Below are 18205 nucleotides of genomic sequence, written 5' to 3' on the forward strand. Positions count from 1 at the left end.
AGCGCTGAAAGAGGTGAAGAGAGAATAATGGTAAGAGAAGACATGCGAATAAACAAGAGGAAAGAGGAGGAAGTGAAACAAGCAGAGGATGGAGACGAGCAAACATCACCACGAAGCACGCAGCAGCTGAAACCTCCCTCTGCCCATTCCTCTTACTGTTATAGAAAAGTTCAATAAAATATACATTTAGCTGGAGTGAAGAGGTGAAAGCATAAATTTCTAATCAATAACAACTTATTTTGAAAATCATACACTCTCTTTACTCCATCCCCTGAATTATTCACCATTCAAAGATCCTTATCCTCTTTTGTGGGCATAAACACGCAGAGCAGCAAAGTCTGAAAGTGAAAGATTATTTGTTTTAATGCATTTTCACTAATTAACTGCAGCAGGAGGCCAGAGGGCTCTGAAATACTCAGCATTTCAAATGAACAGGACATACATCACCCGACCCAATACCATCCTAAATTAATGTAATTGGTCAGATTTTAAATCTTCTTTCTTTCTTTGCTTGCTGACATTAACGCAAAAAAGATCTTCGATTGGAACAAAAGCTTCAGGTCCCAGAATGAGCAGATTTATTTGATAAAATCTGCAGTAGCACATTTTATCAGCCCAGATACGATCTTGTTATTGTTGGTATGTTAGCACAGTTTCATACAGGTCTGTGTTCTTGTTGACATGCAATCCTACTGGACATACTTACAACTTTGTTTACAGATGTTTCTGTTCTTATTAACTACAGGAGGAAGAAAAAGAAGCAAAAAACAGAAAGAACTAGAAAGAAGCGATGTGCATCTATCCACATCAACTGTCACAGATTTGGCATGAAGTGTAATTGTTGTAATGCTTTCTTGTTAATGACACTGGTCTTTGAGTACCCAGTTTCACAGGTACTCATCAGTCACTGCTCTGAAATATTGCTAATCATTAACAGCATCAATACCGTCATCAGTGAGCGCTACTTGGTGTGTCTTCCTGTTTGTTCTGAAATCAATTTCCTTTGTTTTTGTGGGTCTCTAACTGAAGAAACCTACCCTGACACTAAATCATTGTAGTTTTAAAAAAATATGTTTCATCTTCAGCAAATTCCATTTTAAAACATTAGCTGAGGTTTACTCAGCCCTTTAGTTTGGAGATGAATTATCTGACTTTCAGGAGTAGGACCATCTGCCACCACCAGTCCCCATCGAGGCCTTCCCAAACCACAGCTCAATTCTTGATTAAGCCATTCGCCTTTATCGCCTAACAAATGCTGTCAAACCTAAAATGGGGACGTGGGCCCAGCTAGTGAAATAAAATGTAAATGAACCAGGACAGAGGTAACACAATATTCTGTGTCATGTTCTATAGAAACTTAGTTTCCCCCACATATTCTAATTCTGATTGGGATGTTAGTGGTACTGGGGATGGATGAGTGCATGCAGTCACATGGATAAAGGGACAAACAATGAACAATACAGCGTTTAAGATTTTCATCTGCATCTTCATTGACGAGGAGGTTGTGGAAAGTTAATGACAGCAGCCTAATCAGCTGCTGGTTTAGTATGTTTCTTGTAGCCTGGATGAACTTCTGGAGCTGGTAGTCCTTGTTCTGCTCTGCGTAGCGCCACATGAAGCGGTTCCTCACCTGCTTCTTGTGTGGTCAGAGCTGCCCAGCAGCAGGACAAGGACTATCATTACCAGCTGGAGTCCAAGATGATGACATTAGAGTCTAAAAGATGATGGTCGAAAGCTGCTGAGCGATACTGAAGATCAGCACAACAGTGTCCTGGTCAGAGTCTTGGTCACAAGATGGTTGATTTTCAAAATAAAAGCATAAGAGTTTCATTGGTCGTGTTAGATGTGTCCACTCAAATGTTCCTATACAAATTGTGAAAAGCTTTCTCCTCCCTATTACTTACATGTCAAGAACCAGAAGAAGAGCAGCATGATGTCATCCTGACTCACCTGGTCTGGTCGTTGGTGAACTCCAGCTCTCCTCGGGCTTCCTCGAAGTCTTCTCCAGCCTTGGCGGTGCCTGACTCGGTGTGGTACGGCAGGATGACTGTGCCACGGGCGCCTGAGTTGCGCACCACCGTCAACTCCATTGTGCCCACACTCTCACTCACCCGTACCATTCGTTCGCTAAACGTGAAGATGCCAGCATGGTCGTCATCCAGGATAGTCACCGTGGCCACCAGGGGCTCAACTAAGCGAGCTTTGGGTGCGGCACCCACTTCGTCGCTTTCAAACATCCCCTCTGCATCACCAACACGCAAATTCAACAGGCGGACAAAGAAGTGCTCGTCCTCTTCAAATATGTCATCATCGATTATGCCAATCTAGAAACAGAAGATACCAGAGAACAGCGTGAAACTTTAGCTCCAAACAGGTGAGTGTGAGTGAGATTCCTGTAGTGATTAATAATTCCTGGTCAGTTTTTGTGTTTTGGATTTTAGAGCAAAGCTCAGTGAGACCAGAAGACAGAATAAAAGAAACGTCTCTGTTCAGTGTCCTTCATGTGTAATTATTAATTATTCAAATTTGGACATAACATGTGATTCCTGAGCAGAATCCTATTAGTGAATAATAAGAAGCTTCGGAGAGCTCTGAGGTGGAATTATATGGTCAAAGAGTGAAAATGTCTCTATCCTAGAAGGCCACTTCAACAACAATCCCAGTATTATGTGGAATGCAGTCATGCTACATGCGCTGAATTTAAACTGAACCCTGCTCAGGATGCTTAAGCGCAGTGTTGTTGTATCTGGATGGCTGAGGTGAATATCAAGAGCCAGTCTTTTCCCTCAGTTGCTGGTTCTGTAGTCAACTCTATCCAATCATGTCACTGCACATTAGCAGGTGGCAGGTGGGGATTCCCAAATCAGATCAGGTCTGCGTGTCCAGCCAAGCCTGCCACAGATGGAAGTGTATAAATGTGACTTTTTCTTGCAAGAGAAATAAACACTTAAAAAATACGAAATATCCGGGAGACGTGGAGCTTCACTATAACCCATAAAGAGTTCTGTTTATATTATTATATCCCCTCTCTGTCAGCACTGCTTTTGCAAAAATGTAGATAAAAAAAATCCCTATTAAATTTGATTCATGCCACTGTTTAGACAAAATACAAAAAACTAGTGCTGTCAGCGTTAATTTCGCTAAAATCACGTTAACGCCATGACCACATTAACGCGGCAAATCTCCGTTGGTGAGTTAACGCAGATCGCCCCTGTGCGTGGTGCTGTACGACGCTAACGTGTTAACGAGCTAACCGCACTAACGCGTTGGCGTCGTGCAGCCCCACGACGCCAACGTCAAACAGACTCAAACAGACTCAAGGACAGTTTTACAACAGGGCAATAGCCCTGATCAATGCAAATAGCTGACCTGACTGACTACCTCCCTGGACTTTTTTTGGGGGGGTTAACAATGGTAAAAACAGTACTAATAATAATATTTATATTTATAACAAGGTGCAACAATAATTAATGTGCAATAATAACAGTGTGCAATACAAATACACTTGTTCTTCTTTTTTATTACTAAGTTATTATACTGTGTTGTGTTGTTTGTGTTGCGTTGCGATGTGTCGTATCGTGTCGTGTTGTGTTATATGTAGTGCCGACGTAGGACAGTTTTCCAATTTCATTGTACTACTGTACTATGTATGACTGTGCAATGACAATAAAGAGTTATCTTATCTTTTATTGCACTCTGTCATACGGCATCACTCATGATTTGTTGTTTTTACATCCCATAGTGCACACAATAAGGAGACAAGGGAGAGAGAGAGAGAGTCACGTCTGATGACAATTTAGTGCCTGAAGAAAGAGTTACTTCAACAAGCTCCAACAAAGCCCAGTACTTTTCAAATTATGCATTTCTTCCTGCACTCTAAAAAAAGATCTGCTGGCTTAACGTAAAAAAATTAAGGTAACAATTTGCATGGATCTTTTTAAGTTACTTCAGCTTAGCCACTATAGCGTAAATGCCACAAGAGTTCTCTAGTTAGGCAAACTCTATTCCTTACGTACAAACAACATGATTTGCTTTGTCCTCTACAAGCTTAATTAAGTTGAACCAACTTAATTTTAATTGTTTAAAAAATTACTCCATTTAGTTATTAAAACTTATTTTTTTACTTTTATTCTACTCAGAAATATCCATGCAAATTGTTACCTTAATTTTTTTGAGTACTAGTAACTTACAATAACTTATAACTTACAATTATACAATAAATTACACATTGAAATTCCAGTTTTATGATCAAACTGTTTATTAGAACACCAGTCCACCATTCCAGACTCATTGACATTTCAATAGCAGACAAAATTGTTGCCTCCATAAAATAAATGACATAAAACACCCCTGTAAATCTGTCTCAAAAAGACTGAACATTTTGACAGTCATGCTCTGATTCAAGTTTGTTTGTGTTAAAGTGATAGTTTAGGTTTTTTTAAGTATGAAGTACATTGTGAGTGTATTACACACAGTAGACAGCAGTCAGCACATTCCTGCCACCAACACGCACGATAGGCTCAGTTTGTTTGTGTGACTTTGGTAAATCTGAACTAACCCGAACTAACACCAAAGTCACCAAATAACACAATTACACTTACTGATCAAGGCAGCAGGAGACCAGCAACTCCTGTGTGCTGTCAGGTAAAATTGCTGTTTTTGTCCATGGACGCTGGTGGGCCAGAGCGATTGAAACAACAAGCAGTAGAACTTCTCTTTCCTCACAGAAAAGGCTGTCTGATAGCAAAATAAAGCAGTAAACATATTCTTGATATAATGTACATTTAAACTGACATCAGTTTTATTAGGATGGAGGCTCATCTTGCGTGCCGGTGGCCCCGTCTGCTTCTCCGTAGGTGGAGCTTACTGACTGCCATCTACTGTGTGTAATACACTCACAATACATATGTACCTCATATACAGCCTCACTTCAAAAGACCCGAGCTATCCTTTTAAAGTGCATTATTTTTAACTAGGTGTACTTAATGCTCAACGCTCAACTTTACACCTACTGCCTACTGTAAAGTATGTAACACAACACATTGCAAACAACAGTGGAACATTTCCCGTTTAATTTGAGGATAGCCTCACTCTTCACATTTTTTAGTACAACAGTTTACTTTTTAGTGACATTACCTTAGGACTGGCTTTCAGATCATCCAGCTCGAGGAATATCTTTTGAAACACTTCAAAAGTGTTTTTCAGTTCTTTTGGGTAGCTGAGGTTGAGTGCATATATCAGCCCCATTAGCAAGGCACAGGCTCTGGGTACATCCAGGTCTGCTAGGACTTCTGTTCCTTCAAGTATGATCCTTGCGCTGGCTGGATCAGACGTTGTGGCACCTCTGGTTACAATCTTCATCACTTCATTGGTAATATCCCCGCCACCATCCTGGTAGATCAGAATCAATATAAATGTTTTAAGTAATCATACTTATACATGAGAGTAACACAAAATAGGGCTGCAACTAACAATTTTCTCGATTATCTGATTATGTCTGTGAAGGTTCTCTTTGCAAGCTCCTTTGACGATTATCTGATTAGTTGTTTGGTCCAGAAAATGTCAGAAAATGGTGAAAAATGTCAATGTTTCTCAGAGCCCAATATGATGACCTCAAATGTCAAACATATTCAGTTTGCTGTCATAGAGGAGTAAAGAAACCAGAAACGATTCACATTTATGAAGCTGAAACCAGAGAATTTGGACTTCTTTTTCTAAAATAATTACTTAAACCGATCAATCAATTATCAAAATAGTTGCCGATTAATTTAGAAATCAATTAATAATAGATTAGATCGTACCTCTAATACAAAGTATAGTCATGTCTGATTTACCTGCTCTTTGAAGAGATCCTCCTCCTTTTCCCTGAGATACACCACTAAGCCACGGATAGCGACCTCTCGCCTTCTCTCCACAGAATCGTCCTGTGAATAAGAAAAAGAATGTCGAACTGCTCTTCGAGGAGGATGGGTTTTTGATAATTACATCCAAAAAAAAAAAAAAAAAGATTGACTTTATATGGCCTGAACTGTACCAATTATAGATTTCCAGTGATAATCAAAATAATGAATTGATCATTTCAAAGAGCCATTTCTCTGAAATGATCAATTCATGAACTTGAAAAATCCAGGTAACAAATAGAAAAACTGCAAAATCTTGCAAATTACTCTGCCAATCATGATCCACATCACCTATAATTTGTTTTATTATTAAGTATTTATAGTTTTAATTGATATTTGTGCCTCAAGCTCTAAACAATAATTTGACATAGTTGAGTTGTAAACAGCTACCTTTTAAGACTCAATATCACCTATTGGAAAAAAAAGTGGATTATCCTATTTGAAATAAACTACATTTCATTCATTCATACCTCTAGCAGCATGTTCTGGATGCGCCGAATGCGCATTTTTGCAGCCCCTCCTCTTGAGGAAAGCAAGGACATTATTTTCTGAGAGTACTGGTCCAGCTTTGCCATGAATGTTGTCTCCAGGTTAACAGTGGTGATCCTTCTGAATTCTTGGTTTATCTGTATAAAAAAAAGGCACAAATAGGCACAACATGTTAATGTATACAATTTACTTTAAAAGAATACATACTGCAAATTATCTTATGGAAAAATATTTACCTGAACTGCATCAAAAAGAGCAGGCCATCTTTCTTTCAGGTCATTGATTTTTGGTGCTTGATTGACAACTTCCTGCCTGCGAATGGAGAATGTTATGTTATGTTTCCAAATCAAAGATATTTTTTCTTAAGTGATACAACTGCGCTTATGTATCTGCAGTTAACACCCAAAAGAGCAAAATTATATTTTATGTGCTAATGCACACTCAATGTAATGTCATTAAAACAACTAGTTTATGAATGTTACTTAAGATCTTTCCTGTGGCGTTTCTACAACATGGCGTTCGCTTCCTCGCCCGCGTTTTTTGACTGAACTTTGACACAGGCTGTTCTTCAGCTAGGGCTCAATTAACAAACTTCAATCTCACATAAAAATAACTCTAGGACTTAAACATCAAAATGCATCGATGTTAAACCGAATGTATACTCAGTAACCTACATTTGTTTAGTCATGAATGTAAAATGGCCCAGCCTTTTGCTGGTCAAACCTTCATCAACGCTGCAACGATTTCAAAGTAGAAAGAAGAAAAACGTGTATTACCCTGTCTTTGCAGAGTTAAAACTACTGCTACAGAAGCTCAGTGTCAATTAACACCATTTGGCTGCCACCGTAAAACAAAACTTAACAAAGACTAATGTTACAGTCGAATTACTTCACAAGTTAGCCAGAAGTGTAACGTTACTAGCTTATCACCACCACTCGCCGAGGAAGAGTTTAGTGTTGTGTAAAAAGGATTTCTTGCAGTGCGTGTTGATAGAGTTAAACTTAGAGTTATTAGCTGCTGTGAATAAAACAAGGCAAAAAATTGTACTCACCACAAAGCTTTAACGTTTGATAATGTTCCGTACAAAATGCCGCTTCTCTGCTTTCTCTCTTTGCCTCCGTTTCTTTCGATCAGTGGTCTGAGAGCACAACATGTCCGGGCAAGTCAGCCTTGTACTCAGCTTTTAAAGGACGCTTACGAGATTTTTAAGTTGTATTAACTGAATACACTTTCATGTTAAGTTAACACAGAAATGTCTGTTCAAAATCGATATATTACTGAGCTAAGACTGTTTTCTTTATTTTCATTTCGACCAACTCATTAAATTAAGTTATCAACTGATTACAATGTGTACATGCAACAAACTTAATTTTTTATGCAGAAAAAGCTATTAATTTTAAGCTTTACTTACTAACCCCATGAATCATTTTTTAGAGTGTGCTAAAGCTGGAAACTACAAAGGTGTTTCACCACTTGAAGCAAAAACACACCACTGAGTAGAACGAGGAGGAGATACAAGCAGCAAAAGTAAAAAGCAGTTTAAGTAACTTAAACTCCTGCATAGGTAGAAAGTATCTTTCAATTGTATTATGTGACAGTACTGTGCAGTGTTGTATAGTTCATTAGAAAATAAGGATGTATAATTCATTTACTGATGCCTGGAAGCGTCAATAAAATATCAGCAATGTTGACACCGTCAATTTTTTTGAAATATTGTATAAATTTTAGGATCTATTGCCCAACCAGCAAAGTCCGTTTGTTTCTATAACCCATTAAAACACAATAAATGTTGGCCAACGTACTGTACAACCAGTAAAACCATCAAGCAGTGGGGGAAAATGACACTGTGAATTAAAGCTAGTCTGAAAGTGAAGAGGTCTGTGAGAAGAGGTGAAGTTAGTGAGTTAATTGACCTAATCTGACGTGGGAGGCTATTGCAGAGTTCTGGAACATTAACTGAGAACAACCATTCGGCTGTAAGAGCCAACTGGGAATTAAGAATAGCTGAAAACTGCTGATCAATGGACCCGAGAGAGAAGCATGGATCTGATCGGTAACGTGGATTAAACCCCTGCAAGTACTTGTATGAGAAATAATGTTTTTATAATTGATCCTATACATCACCGTCATACATCAGCAAATTCAACTATTTAAGAATAGTTGAAATATGATCATGCTATTAGTTTTGCTCAGTCCAAAATATAACAAACTGCAGAATTATGTTTTTAAGCTCATTAATAGAAAGAAATGGTTGAAATTTACTTAAAAGTCTAAATTTAAGACAAGAATCAAAAACATACAAATCAAATTCTTTACCTGAGGTTTGAAACATGATGTCAGAGACCCAAGAACCATGTTGGGGTCTTCTCTGTTTTCTTTATATTATTGTAGGGTCTTTACTTCACAATATAAAGCACCATCAGGCAACTATTGTGGTTTTTTTGATGCTATATAAATAAAACTGAATTGCATTAAAGTAATAAGAATTCAATTAGTCTGATTTTAAATGGATTTCTCTTTGTTGTGACAGTTGTTTTTATACTGTTCCCTCATAGCGCCAAGAGTACAACCAGTACACTTTTTATGTGCTGACAAATTACATAATAAACTGTAAATCTGTAGAGCGTGGACTTACAAAAACATTGTTTTTAAGGCATTTGTTAAACTAGTCTTCAACTTAAATAATCCTTTCATGTTGTTTTTAGACAGTTTGGACAAAATTAAATATCTGAAGACATCAGCTTCAGGGAGTTTTACACACTGATTCATTAAATGAATGTCAGAATCAGAATACCTTATTAATCCCAAAGGAAATTATGGGTTACAGCAGGCTGCATGCTGGTTGGCGCATGCGCACAAAGAAAGGACCCCTTCCGACCATATTTAGGCCCATCGGCTGAACAAGACAACAAAATATGAGAAATCATATCAATGTGTATTTGTATTGTTACAGTCAAATTTTTTTTTATTTTTTAAATCTTGGTTTTGTATTTTCAATCTATTTCAGTTTCAGTGAGTTTCCTTTGTGAGTTCATGTTAAGTTTTTTGGTTGTTTAACTCTAAAATGATAAAAGTAGCAAAACCTCATCAGGCTGGCTCTGATAACAATGTAATCAGTCTGTCAAAGACTAAAACTAACACATTTTTATCTGATTTTAGTTAGTTTAGAGAACAAACAATATATTTTTTTAAAGATTTATTTGGGCTTTTATTATTTTCATTACAGAACAGCAGAGCAGACAGGAAACGAGGATGGAGAGCGGGTGAATGGTCTGGGGTGGAGTTAAACTCTGCTCTATAGCTCTCAGCACTCTTACAATATTATTTGATGTTTTAGTTTTGGTTTAGATTTAGTTTCCTAGAATAACCATCGCTTATAGCACAGGCATTGCTGTCTCTTGTCTTGAGTGTTTCCTGTGCTAACTGCTAAACACCAGAAAACCAAAGTTCTTGAAAATCGTATTTATTACCAACAAAAGTGCAAAGAAATGATGACGATCATTATCATTAAACTACAACTCAGTCACCAATGAAAGACTACCCAGAGTGTTTATTGGATTCAGACAACAGTAACTCTCCTGTGTCGTTTCTAATACAAAGCTGTGTTTTATAATTGAATGTCTCATCTCTGTTACTAATGGGGCTGATTTGCCTACTTCAGATACAGCACAGACCTTCATTCAATCAGCAAACATGAAGTGACAGTTAATTTAATCTTCATTATGCTGAAGAAGGAAACTTTGTGCGTGGCTCTGTGTGAGGCCACAAGCATAGCGCCTGGTCTGCAAATAATGCAGATTAAAAATTGATCAAATGAAATTTTGTGCCTTAAGTAATCAGACAAAGTAATGATCAGCTGCATTTATTTGACTGGAATAAACTGTGCTGAGAAGAGGAGACACGTTTTCAGAACTGCTAATTGTCTCCTTTTTTTTTGACACAACAATTATGACTCTTCATTACAACAAAGAGTGCTGACAATGAGACCTGTTATTGGCTCTGTCAGATTGATCTCTCTCGTATAGCCTGTGAAGGCTGCGGTGACCGTCACACAGTGGAACTAATGCGACAGAGAAAGTGGAGCTCTGGCAGAGAGCTGAAGTATTCAAGTTTAATTGGTTTCCCTGCTGCTCGTTTCTAACTGGAACGGCGTTCGATGAAATCGGTGCTGGTGAAAAGGATGACACCGACCTTTGTAATATAGTTACTCCACATCTGGCCATCCGCTCACTCGTGGTGGAGGGGCCAATTTATGCTGCCAGTTTTTCAGATGTCCACACTTCTTCTTATTTAATGTGGCTCTTTAGGCTATTGTACCACACCTCCACTCATCCCCACTTCCTTCTGATCTCCCATCACATTTTGAATCCAAGCACGGATTAGCCGGCTTACCATGTCTCCTTTTAATGCAGACAGCATGCAGCACTTTAGAGATAATATTCTTGGTTTCACATTAAGAAAAACATCTTTATTGTGTTATTTGATCCCAAATTCAAAGGTTTTGATATTTGTAGTAAAAGATGGGGAACTCTGAAGCACTTCACTTCACTGATCATCGAAAACTAAACTAAAAACAGTTTTTTACAGTAATAGTGCTGAATTATTGGAAGCAGCAGGCAGTTTTTGAAGGTTGAGAAGGAGGCAGTACAAACACGTTCACTTAATCACAAAGGTACTGGAATCTTAAAATAAAACGCAGATCTTTAATGAAAAAGTAATGAGTTAGAAAAACACAAAAACCAAGCTTGAAAAAGGGTTTCATCTCTAAATGTGAGTAAAAGCAAGAAGCAGCAAGCTCTGTAAGTTATTTTGAGCCCTTGATTAAATGAACAGGAAGAGACTGACTGACATTTTAATTTCAGTGGTTACCAAGATACAGAAACTGTGTCTGACATCTGCTTGTCGACTTTTCTTCAGAAGTTTTAAAGGTTGGGCTGAAAATGGTGATCCAGCGTAGAAGCACCAAAATCCCACAGTTCCTCCTCACTTAAGTGTGACGTTTTTTTACACATAACTCAAACATCTGGATTTTTTAAAGCTTTAGGTTAGGGGAACATGAGTGCTCAGACCGACACAGGCAGTATCAGCTCATTACTGCCTGCTTGGCTTCACTTCCACTAATTTGAGGGGCTGAATTGGACGTCTCCATCGTGTTTGTGCTCTTTGTGCATCGGTGAAATGTGCTAACAAATAATATGCCGTGCAGTGAGAAAGAGTCAATCAGAGAAGTCTCTGTATCGGGTTCTGAGAGTCAAAGTATTTTATTTAGATTAGCACTAATTAAAAGGCATCTGTGTCGTTGTGACGGAGCTTTAAAATGTCCAGAAGCAGCTTGTTAAACAAACTTGCTAGTCTTAGTTAATAGATAACTTAGCAGTGAACCAACACGACTGGTTTACGTGAGAGGTGAGTGATAACTGCCATCTTTGGGATTACAGAATTGCCACAGGTTTCAATATCATCTCTCTTTTTTCTAATACTTTAATTTTATGTTTATAATTTCAGCTGCTCATAGATTCTCAGCAAACCCGTGACTTTCTGCTTTACATTCATGTTAGTGGGAACAAACATAACCCACATGTAGAAGCAGCAGAATGAGCAGTAGTAGTCTGACTGGAAGCAACAGTATTTTTCCCTCCCAGCCGCGAACCCGGGCTTCTGTTTTTCCAGAGCCTTTGTCTGTCTCTCCTCCCGGGACTCTCATTATGTATCTCCTCATCCCTCTCCCACCTCTTTCTCCTCACTTTGATCTCCTTGGAAATCTTCCCAGATTTCACAGTCACTGTGGAGGAAGCCCGCAGAGTGTTTGTGCATTTTTATAAAGTAAAACTCTCAGTCCAGAGCTCCTCCTGCACCAAAGCTGGTGACTTACCGTGTGTAGGTCCTAATTAGAAAATCAGCTGAATTAGAAATCTCTTCACCAACTTGGAGCTCAAAGCTTTTGGGATGAACTGACAGGTATATTTCATAATTCATATAATCAGCTATACAGTTTCCCACAGGGATCATTAAAGATTCAACTTGTCTCCAAAAAAACCTTCAATAAATCTTTAACACTGAAGTTCCCTTATTGTCAAACTCATCTTCCATCTGCCACGATGAAGGAAGAGAGTACTCTTAAACTGTGTCTGTGTCGTGGTCACTGCTGTGTCCTCACTTCTCTTTTTGTTCCTCCTTTGTGCTTCTAACACTTTTCACTGTTTCTTCTGTGCATCAGTGTCTGAGCCTCCCTCTGTCTGTGTTCACTCGCTCTTTTTACTTCCTGTTTTATTATGAAGTTTTTGCTTTGTCCCTTTCAGAGTTTAAGATTTATAAGACTGCTTCCACGTTCAAGCTTCAGCCGTGTCTTGTTTCCCTGTACTTGTATTTCTGCCTCTAAGAAAGCAAAACTCTTGAGCGTCTTGGATCCAAATGGCCAACATTAACATACCAAAACCTGTACAGGGAGAACATGCAAACTCCACATGGAAATGCTCAGCCTGACTTCAAACCCAGCGACACTAATGCTGCGAGCAACACTGATAACCGCTGAAAGGCCTGCTACAGTTTCTGCATCCATAAGATCCATGCCAGGGTCAGCTGGGGTCTGAGTGATGTAACTTTTAACATCAGATGGTGAGGACAAGACTCCCTGTAGTATTTTGTGATTGTGTAAACTGGCCTGAGCTTATATAAAAGGAACAGCTACTCATCCGTACTGTCAGCAGCTGTCCATGTCCCCAACAAAGTATAAGCCCCACCTGAGTCACTGTTGTTGTGTTCCTGTGATTTTTTGTATACGGTTAACCTTGTGTTTCTTTGTTTTTAATAAAAGGATGTTTTTTAAATGGCAGGTTATCTTCTCTTCGCAGTCTTCCCTGAACTCACCTTGATCTCTTTGCAAGTCTCTCCAGGCTTGAACACCAGCGTTCCTTCGGTGTATTCGTAATCTGATCCAGCGTTGGCTGAACCATCTTCTGTTCTGTAGTCCACATAGAAAGTATTCTCTCCCAGACCACCTAAACAACAGAAATAAAACACAGTTACACTGGATATATTACACAATATTATTTCTGTGAGCTGTATCTATCTGTACTGTGATGTTCACACTCTTACAAAACCTATATAGGAAGATAAGCTGACTCTCAGTTACTTTTGCATTTATGTTGCTCGTGTTTTTCACCAGCAGATTTTGTTTTCCTTATGATTTCAGAACTGAAGCCAAAGCGCTTTGAGCCAACTGTTGTTGAGATTTGGAGCGATATAAATAAATAAATACATATGAATAAAACTGAACTGAATTTAACTGAAATACATTTATTCAACATATCTAAAGAGGGACTCTATTTTAAATTTGGATGAATTTAGACTTCCTTTTACATGCTAGTGATTGTCTTGGAGTGTCTAAATCTATTCATGACTAAAACTGGAGGTGGAAACCAGACCTTTGTACATAAGGTGCACAAAGGTCTAATGAGTGAGATTTTTAAAAAGGAAACATGAACAAGCTCGCAACAAGAAAAGAAACGATAAAGATAGAAGGAACATTTTGTTCTTTTTAATATTAGCAGATCTGGGAATTGAAATGCAGATAAATTAAAAGTGCAACAAGCTCCAGCTCGCACTGGAACGGTTCGCAGCCGAGTGTGAAGCAGCGGGAATGAGGATCAGCACCTCCAAATCTGAGGCCATGGTTCTCAGCCGGAAAAGGGTGGAGTGCCCACTCCGGGTCGGGGATGAGTTCCTGCCCCAAGTGGAGGAGTTCAAGTATCTCGGGGTCTTGTTCGCGAGTGATGGGAGAAGGGAGCCGGAGATCAACAGACGGATTGGGGCTGCAGCTGCAGTAATGCGGACGCTGCACCGGTCCGTCGTAGTGAAGAGGGAGCTGAGTGTAAAAGCGAAGCTCTCAATTTACCGGTCGATCTACGTCCCTACCCTCACCTATGGCCACGAGCTGTGGGTAGTGACCGAAAGAACGAGATCGCGGATACAAGCGGCAGAAATGAGCTCCCTCCGAAGGGTGGCTGGCCTCTCCCTTAGAGATAGGGTGAGAAGTTCGGCCATCCGGGAGGGGCTCAGAGTAGAGCAGCTGCTGCTCCACATCGAAAGGAGCCAGCTGAGGTGGTTCGGGCATCTGACAAGGATGCCTCCTGGGTGCCTCCTGGGTGAGGTGTTCCAGGCATGTCCCACCGGGAGGAGGCCCCGGGGCAGACCCAGGACACGCTGGAGAGATTATATCTCTCGGCTGGCCTGGGAACGCCTTGGTGTTCCCCCGGATAAGCTGGAGGAGGTGGCTGGGGAGAGGGAGGTCTGGGCCTCTTTGCTTAGGCTGCTGCCCCCACGACCCGGCCCCGGATAAAGCGGATGAAAATGGATGGATGGATGGAAACATGAACAAACGAATTTAAGAATTTGAAGGAAATAGTCATGAATCTACAGGCTGAAATGTATGCATCTGGATTTTTGACACCAGAATATGTGTGTGTGTGTGTGTGTGTGTGTGTGGGAGGGGGGAATCCTATTCAGCTGTATTATGTATAGCTGTCCATCAATCAGTGCCTCCCATCTAGGTGCCTTAGAATCAGGCATATATATCAGAAACTCTGACATACTTAATAAAGCTGTGTGAAAAAATTGCTTTCGTACTGTGACCACATGGATGGGTCAAAATGTGGTAGCTGGTCATTGACAATTACTCCAAAAACCCCCAAAAACCTTTTCTTGGGATTCCTCAAAACAAGCTACGTGAATTTTTTTCAAACTGCTGTGTTAAAAAAAGAAATTCTGTTTAAGCACGGGTTACTGCAGGCTCTCTTTAAAGTGCTTCTTCCATAAGTACTTTTACAAGTAATTAAATGTCTTCCTTTAGGTTCAGTGGAGGAAACTGACCACAGGTCGGATCAAAGACAGAAAAAGTTTAGATCAAAAGTTGCACTGATTTGTAGAACAGAAAGATTTTATGCTTTATTACCACAGCAGCTCTCAGCCTCTTGTCTTATTTATGTGGACTCATTATAAGCTTATGCGTAATTCATTTCGCTACCTTGACACGCCACAGCCAGCATCAGGACGCCGCAGTTCTCCATGCACTGACTGTGAGGACTCTCAAATGAGATGCGGCTGCACACAGCCATGTCGTCGTCTTCTGGGGCCTCCTCGTCAGCTACGGCTGTGCGCCGCGCGTGGTCCGCTGCATGCTTCTTCAGGACGTTTCCAGCTCCGATCATCATACGAGTCGCCTTCAGGGAGAGGAAGAGGAGGATGAGGGGTTAAAGGAAACAAAGAGTACAGAATCATTTTTAGAAGCCCTTGAACTACTTTATGCGTTCCCACAGTTCTGGACAACCTTGTGTGTTTACCTCAGGGCCTAAGAGAGAGAGACAGTGTGTGTGTGTGTGTGTGTGTGTGTGTGTGTGTGTGTGTGTGTGTGTTACCTGAATGCGGTAAAAAGCTCGGCTCTTCTGCTGGTGCAGCAAGGCGTAGTAGTTGGCCAGCTCCACCAGCTGGTCCAGCTCTTTATCAGGATATTTCTGCTTCAACTCCTTCAAGATACGAATCACCTGGAGGAAAGATGAGAGGACACAAATATGCTTAAGATGGAATCGACACGACAGAAGAGCGAGACATTCTCATCACGTACAGTTTCTGCAGACACGTTTCCACTCACGTAAAAGAAAAGAATTTCTCACTGCCTCCAAGACTAAATATTTTATATGTTTTCAGGCTTTTTTTTAAATTACACGTCTCAGATATATGCACAGCTTTTTTAGGACTTTGATTGGATCAATGCAACACTTTGATACTTTTCTTTTTCAGCCATTCTGTTGCAGGTTTGCTGCTGTGACAGATGGTTGTGACTCCAGAGTACTTTGCTATGCAGAGGAGTTTCTGGTCGACTCCGGGTCCTGTGGCTGCCCAAATCATCACTCCTCCACCCCGTGTAATAGTTGGTATGCAACTGGTATGAACTGCTGTGCATCGTGACCAAACATTGGTCTCGTCTGTTTGAAGGACATCGTTCCAGAAATTTTGGGCTTTGCTCAGACATAATTTTGCAAACTTAAGCTGTTCTGTCTTTTTTAGAATTCCTGGGAAGACTGAGGAATTGTGTTAACACACAACTAATGCTCCAGACCAGCAAACTGTCAAAACTTCTGCTTTCACAGAGCTCATCACACTTGTTGAAGATCAACTAATCAAGTGCAGTTTGTTAGCAGTGTCTGGCTGCTCTTTACTCTCTCTCTCCTCCCCCCTTTGGATACAGTACAGGTACATTTAGTTTTTTACAAGATTGCATCAAGTCTTAGAGATATAAAATACAAAAAAGGCTAACACAGAAATATCTTATATACTTTTTCAGTTTCATAATAACAGAATCACTGCATCTTTTCTCTAAAAGCTCGAGCTATCAAAAGGATGACATTTTGAAATAATAACCTCCAACAACTTTCAAGCATTAAAAGAGAAAATGTCATCAGTTAAAGGAATAAATTACCCCTTTGCTGTCCAAAGACAGTCACACAAAGAGGCCTGATGTCTAATTACATTTGATCACATGAGTTGGTGCAGAAAACATCCCACATTTGTGCTACTTGAAATGGTCAGCAAAAAAAATCAAAACTAAACAAAACTAACATAACGCCTTTTCTCCATAACGATATCCAGTCAGGTGATGTTTCACTTCCACCAGATACAATATGATTTACAGTTTTAATCAGCAGTTATTATCCTGCTTCCTACTAATCGCCTTCACAATATAACCACATACTGTATTAGAATAGGTGAAGCTGATCTGGTGTTAGGATATATTTTTGCATGTCACTTTGAAAAAGATATAACATAACCCACTCTCAGTCTGTACCAGGTACTCTGCAGATTTACAAATAGACCATTAAGCAAACACAAATATGGTAATACTTAAACCATTTCTTTCATTTTCTCTACACAACATGAAACACAGGTTGTTTCTGGCATTTTAACAGGAGCTGTGAACCTGCTCTTAAAATATGTAAAAATGTGCAGGTCTGACTCCCCTGATGGGCTGTTCTTTGTCTTGTCTTGTTTACAAGGACTGAAAGAGACAAAAACATTGATGCTGAGTATGGGAAATAAGTCTGTCTGTCCAACAGCAGTTTATTAGACAAACAAGACTAAGTCAGTCTTGCAGATTTTGATAAGCACCTTTGGCCTGTGCTACCGGGTGTAGACAGAGGATCAAAATGCCTATCAGGAATCTCAAAGAGATGCAAAGAGGAACTTTATTTGTTTTATAAATAAAAAAGAGAACAAAATGCTGTGCACAACACCAGCGAGAGAACCTGGAAGGAAGTAATGAAACTGAGTCACAAAAAACAGATAACAAAAAACCTTGTAGACAAACAAGAGTGAACAGCGTGTTTCCTTGTTAATGTGTTATTTTTTCAGTTATGGATGTATTTGCAAGACTCGGTGTGGCGTGATTAACTTTTAGAATTTCTTTGGATCTGAATCCAGAACTTTTGTGAAGGATTCTTTGTAATGTGGATTAAAATAGTCCTGCTGGATCCAGGGACTCGGGCCATATGTGGTCTGCTTTGGTCTATCTTCCCTCTAAGAGCGACTGTTAGCAAAGAAAAAAATAACCCTTTTCAGTGTAACCTGTATATGCTGCATATGCATGGAGCCAGGTTTCACAGTAAGTGATAGCTCAGTATCAATAAAGGAGTGAGTGGTCCTGAAGGGGTCACCTCAGTGAGAAGAAGTGAAGCCCACAGCCTGAGGCTGCGTTCTGCCTCTGCACACATTTACATCAAGTTTCTGCCCACACAGCGAACTCAAATAGCAAAACTGCAGGGGTG

General features: G+C 39.8%; 1 protein-coding gene across 3 annotated transcripts in view; it reads right to left on the minus strand.

The window, feature by feature from the left end:
- The window catches only part of slc8a2b (solute carrier family 8 member 2b), a 212269-nt gene that overhangs the window by 25819 nt on the left and 168245 nt on the right, over positions 1-18205 (minus strand). For all 3 annotated transcript variants that reach the window (XM_086262439.1, XM_086262441.1, XM_086262442.1), the window contains 4 exons: positions 15803-15928; positions 15412-15607; positions 13257-13387; positions 1951-2324 (listed from right to left, as the gene is read on the minus strand). In XM_086262439.1, the coding sequence (XP_086118565.1) occupies positions 1951-2324; positions 13257-13387; positions 15412-15607; positions 15803-15928 (827 nt within the window). The remainder of the gene's footprint in view (positions 1-1950; positions 2325-13256; positions 13388-15411; positions 15608-15802; positions 15929-18205) is intronic.

The sequence above is a fragment of the Aulonocara sp. 'chitande type north' Nkhata Bay genome, linkage group LG14 (genome assembly GCF_057382095.1).
Source record: "Aulonocara sp. 'chitande type north' Nkhata Bay isolate Kocher_YH1m ecotype deep benthic linkage group LG14, A_spYH_male_GT1.1, whole genome shotgun sequence".
Taxonomy (NCBI): Eukaryota; Metazoa; Chordata; class Actinopteri; order Cichliformes; family Cichlidae; genus Aulonocara; species Aulonocara sp. 'chitande type north' Nkhata Bay.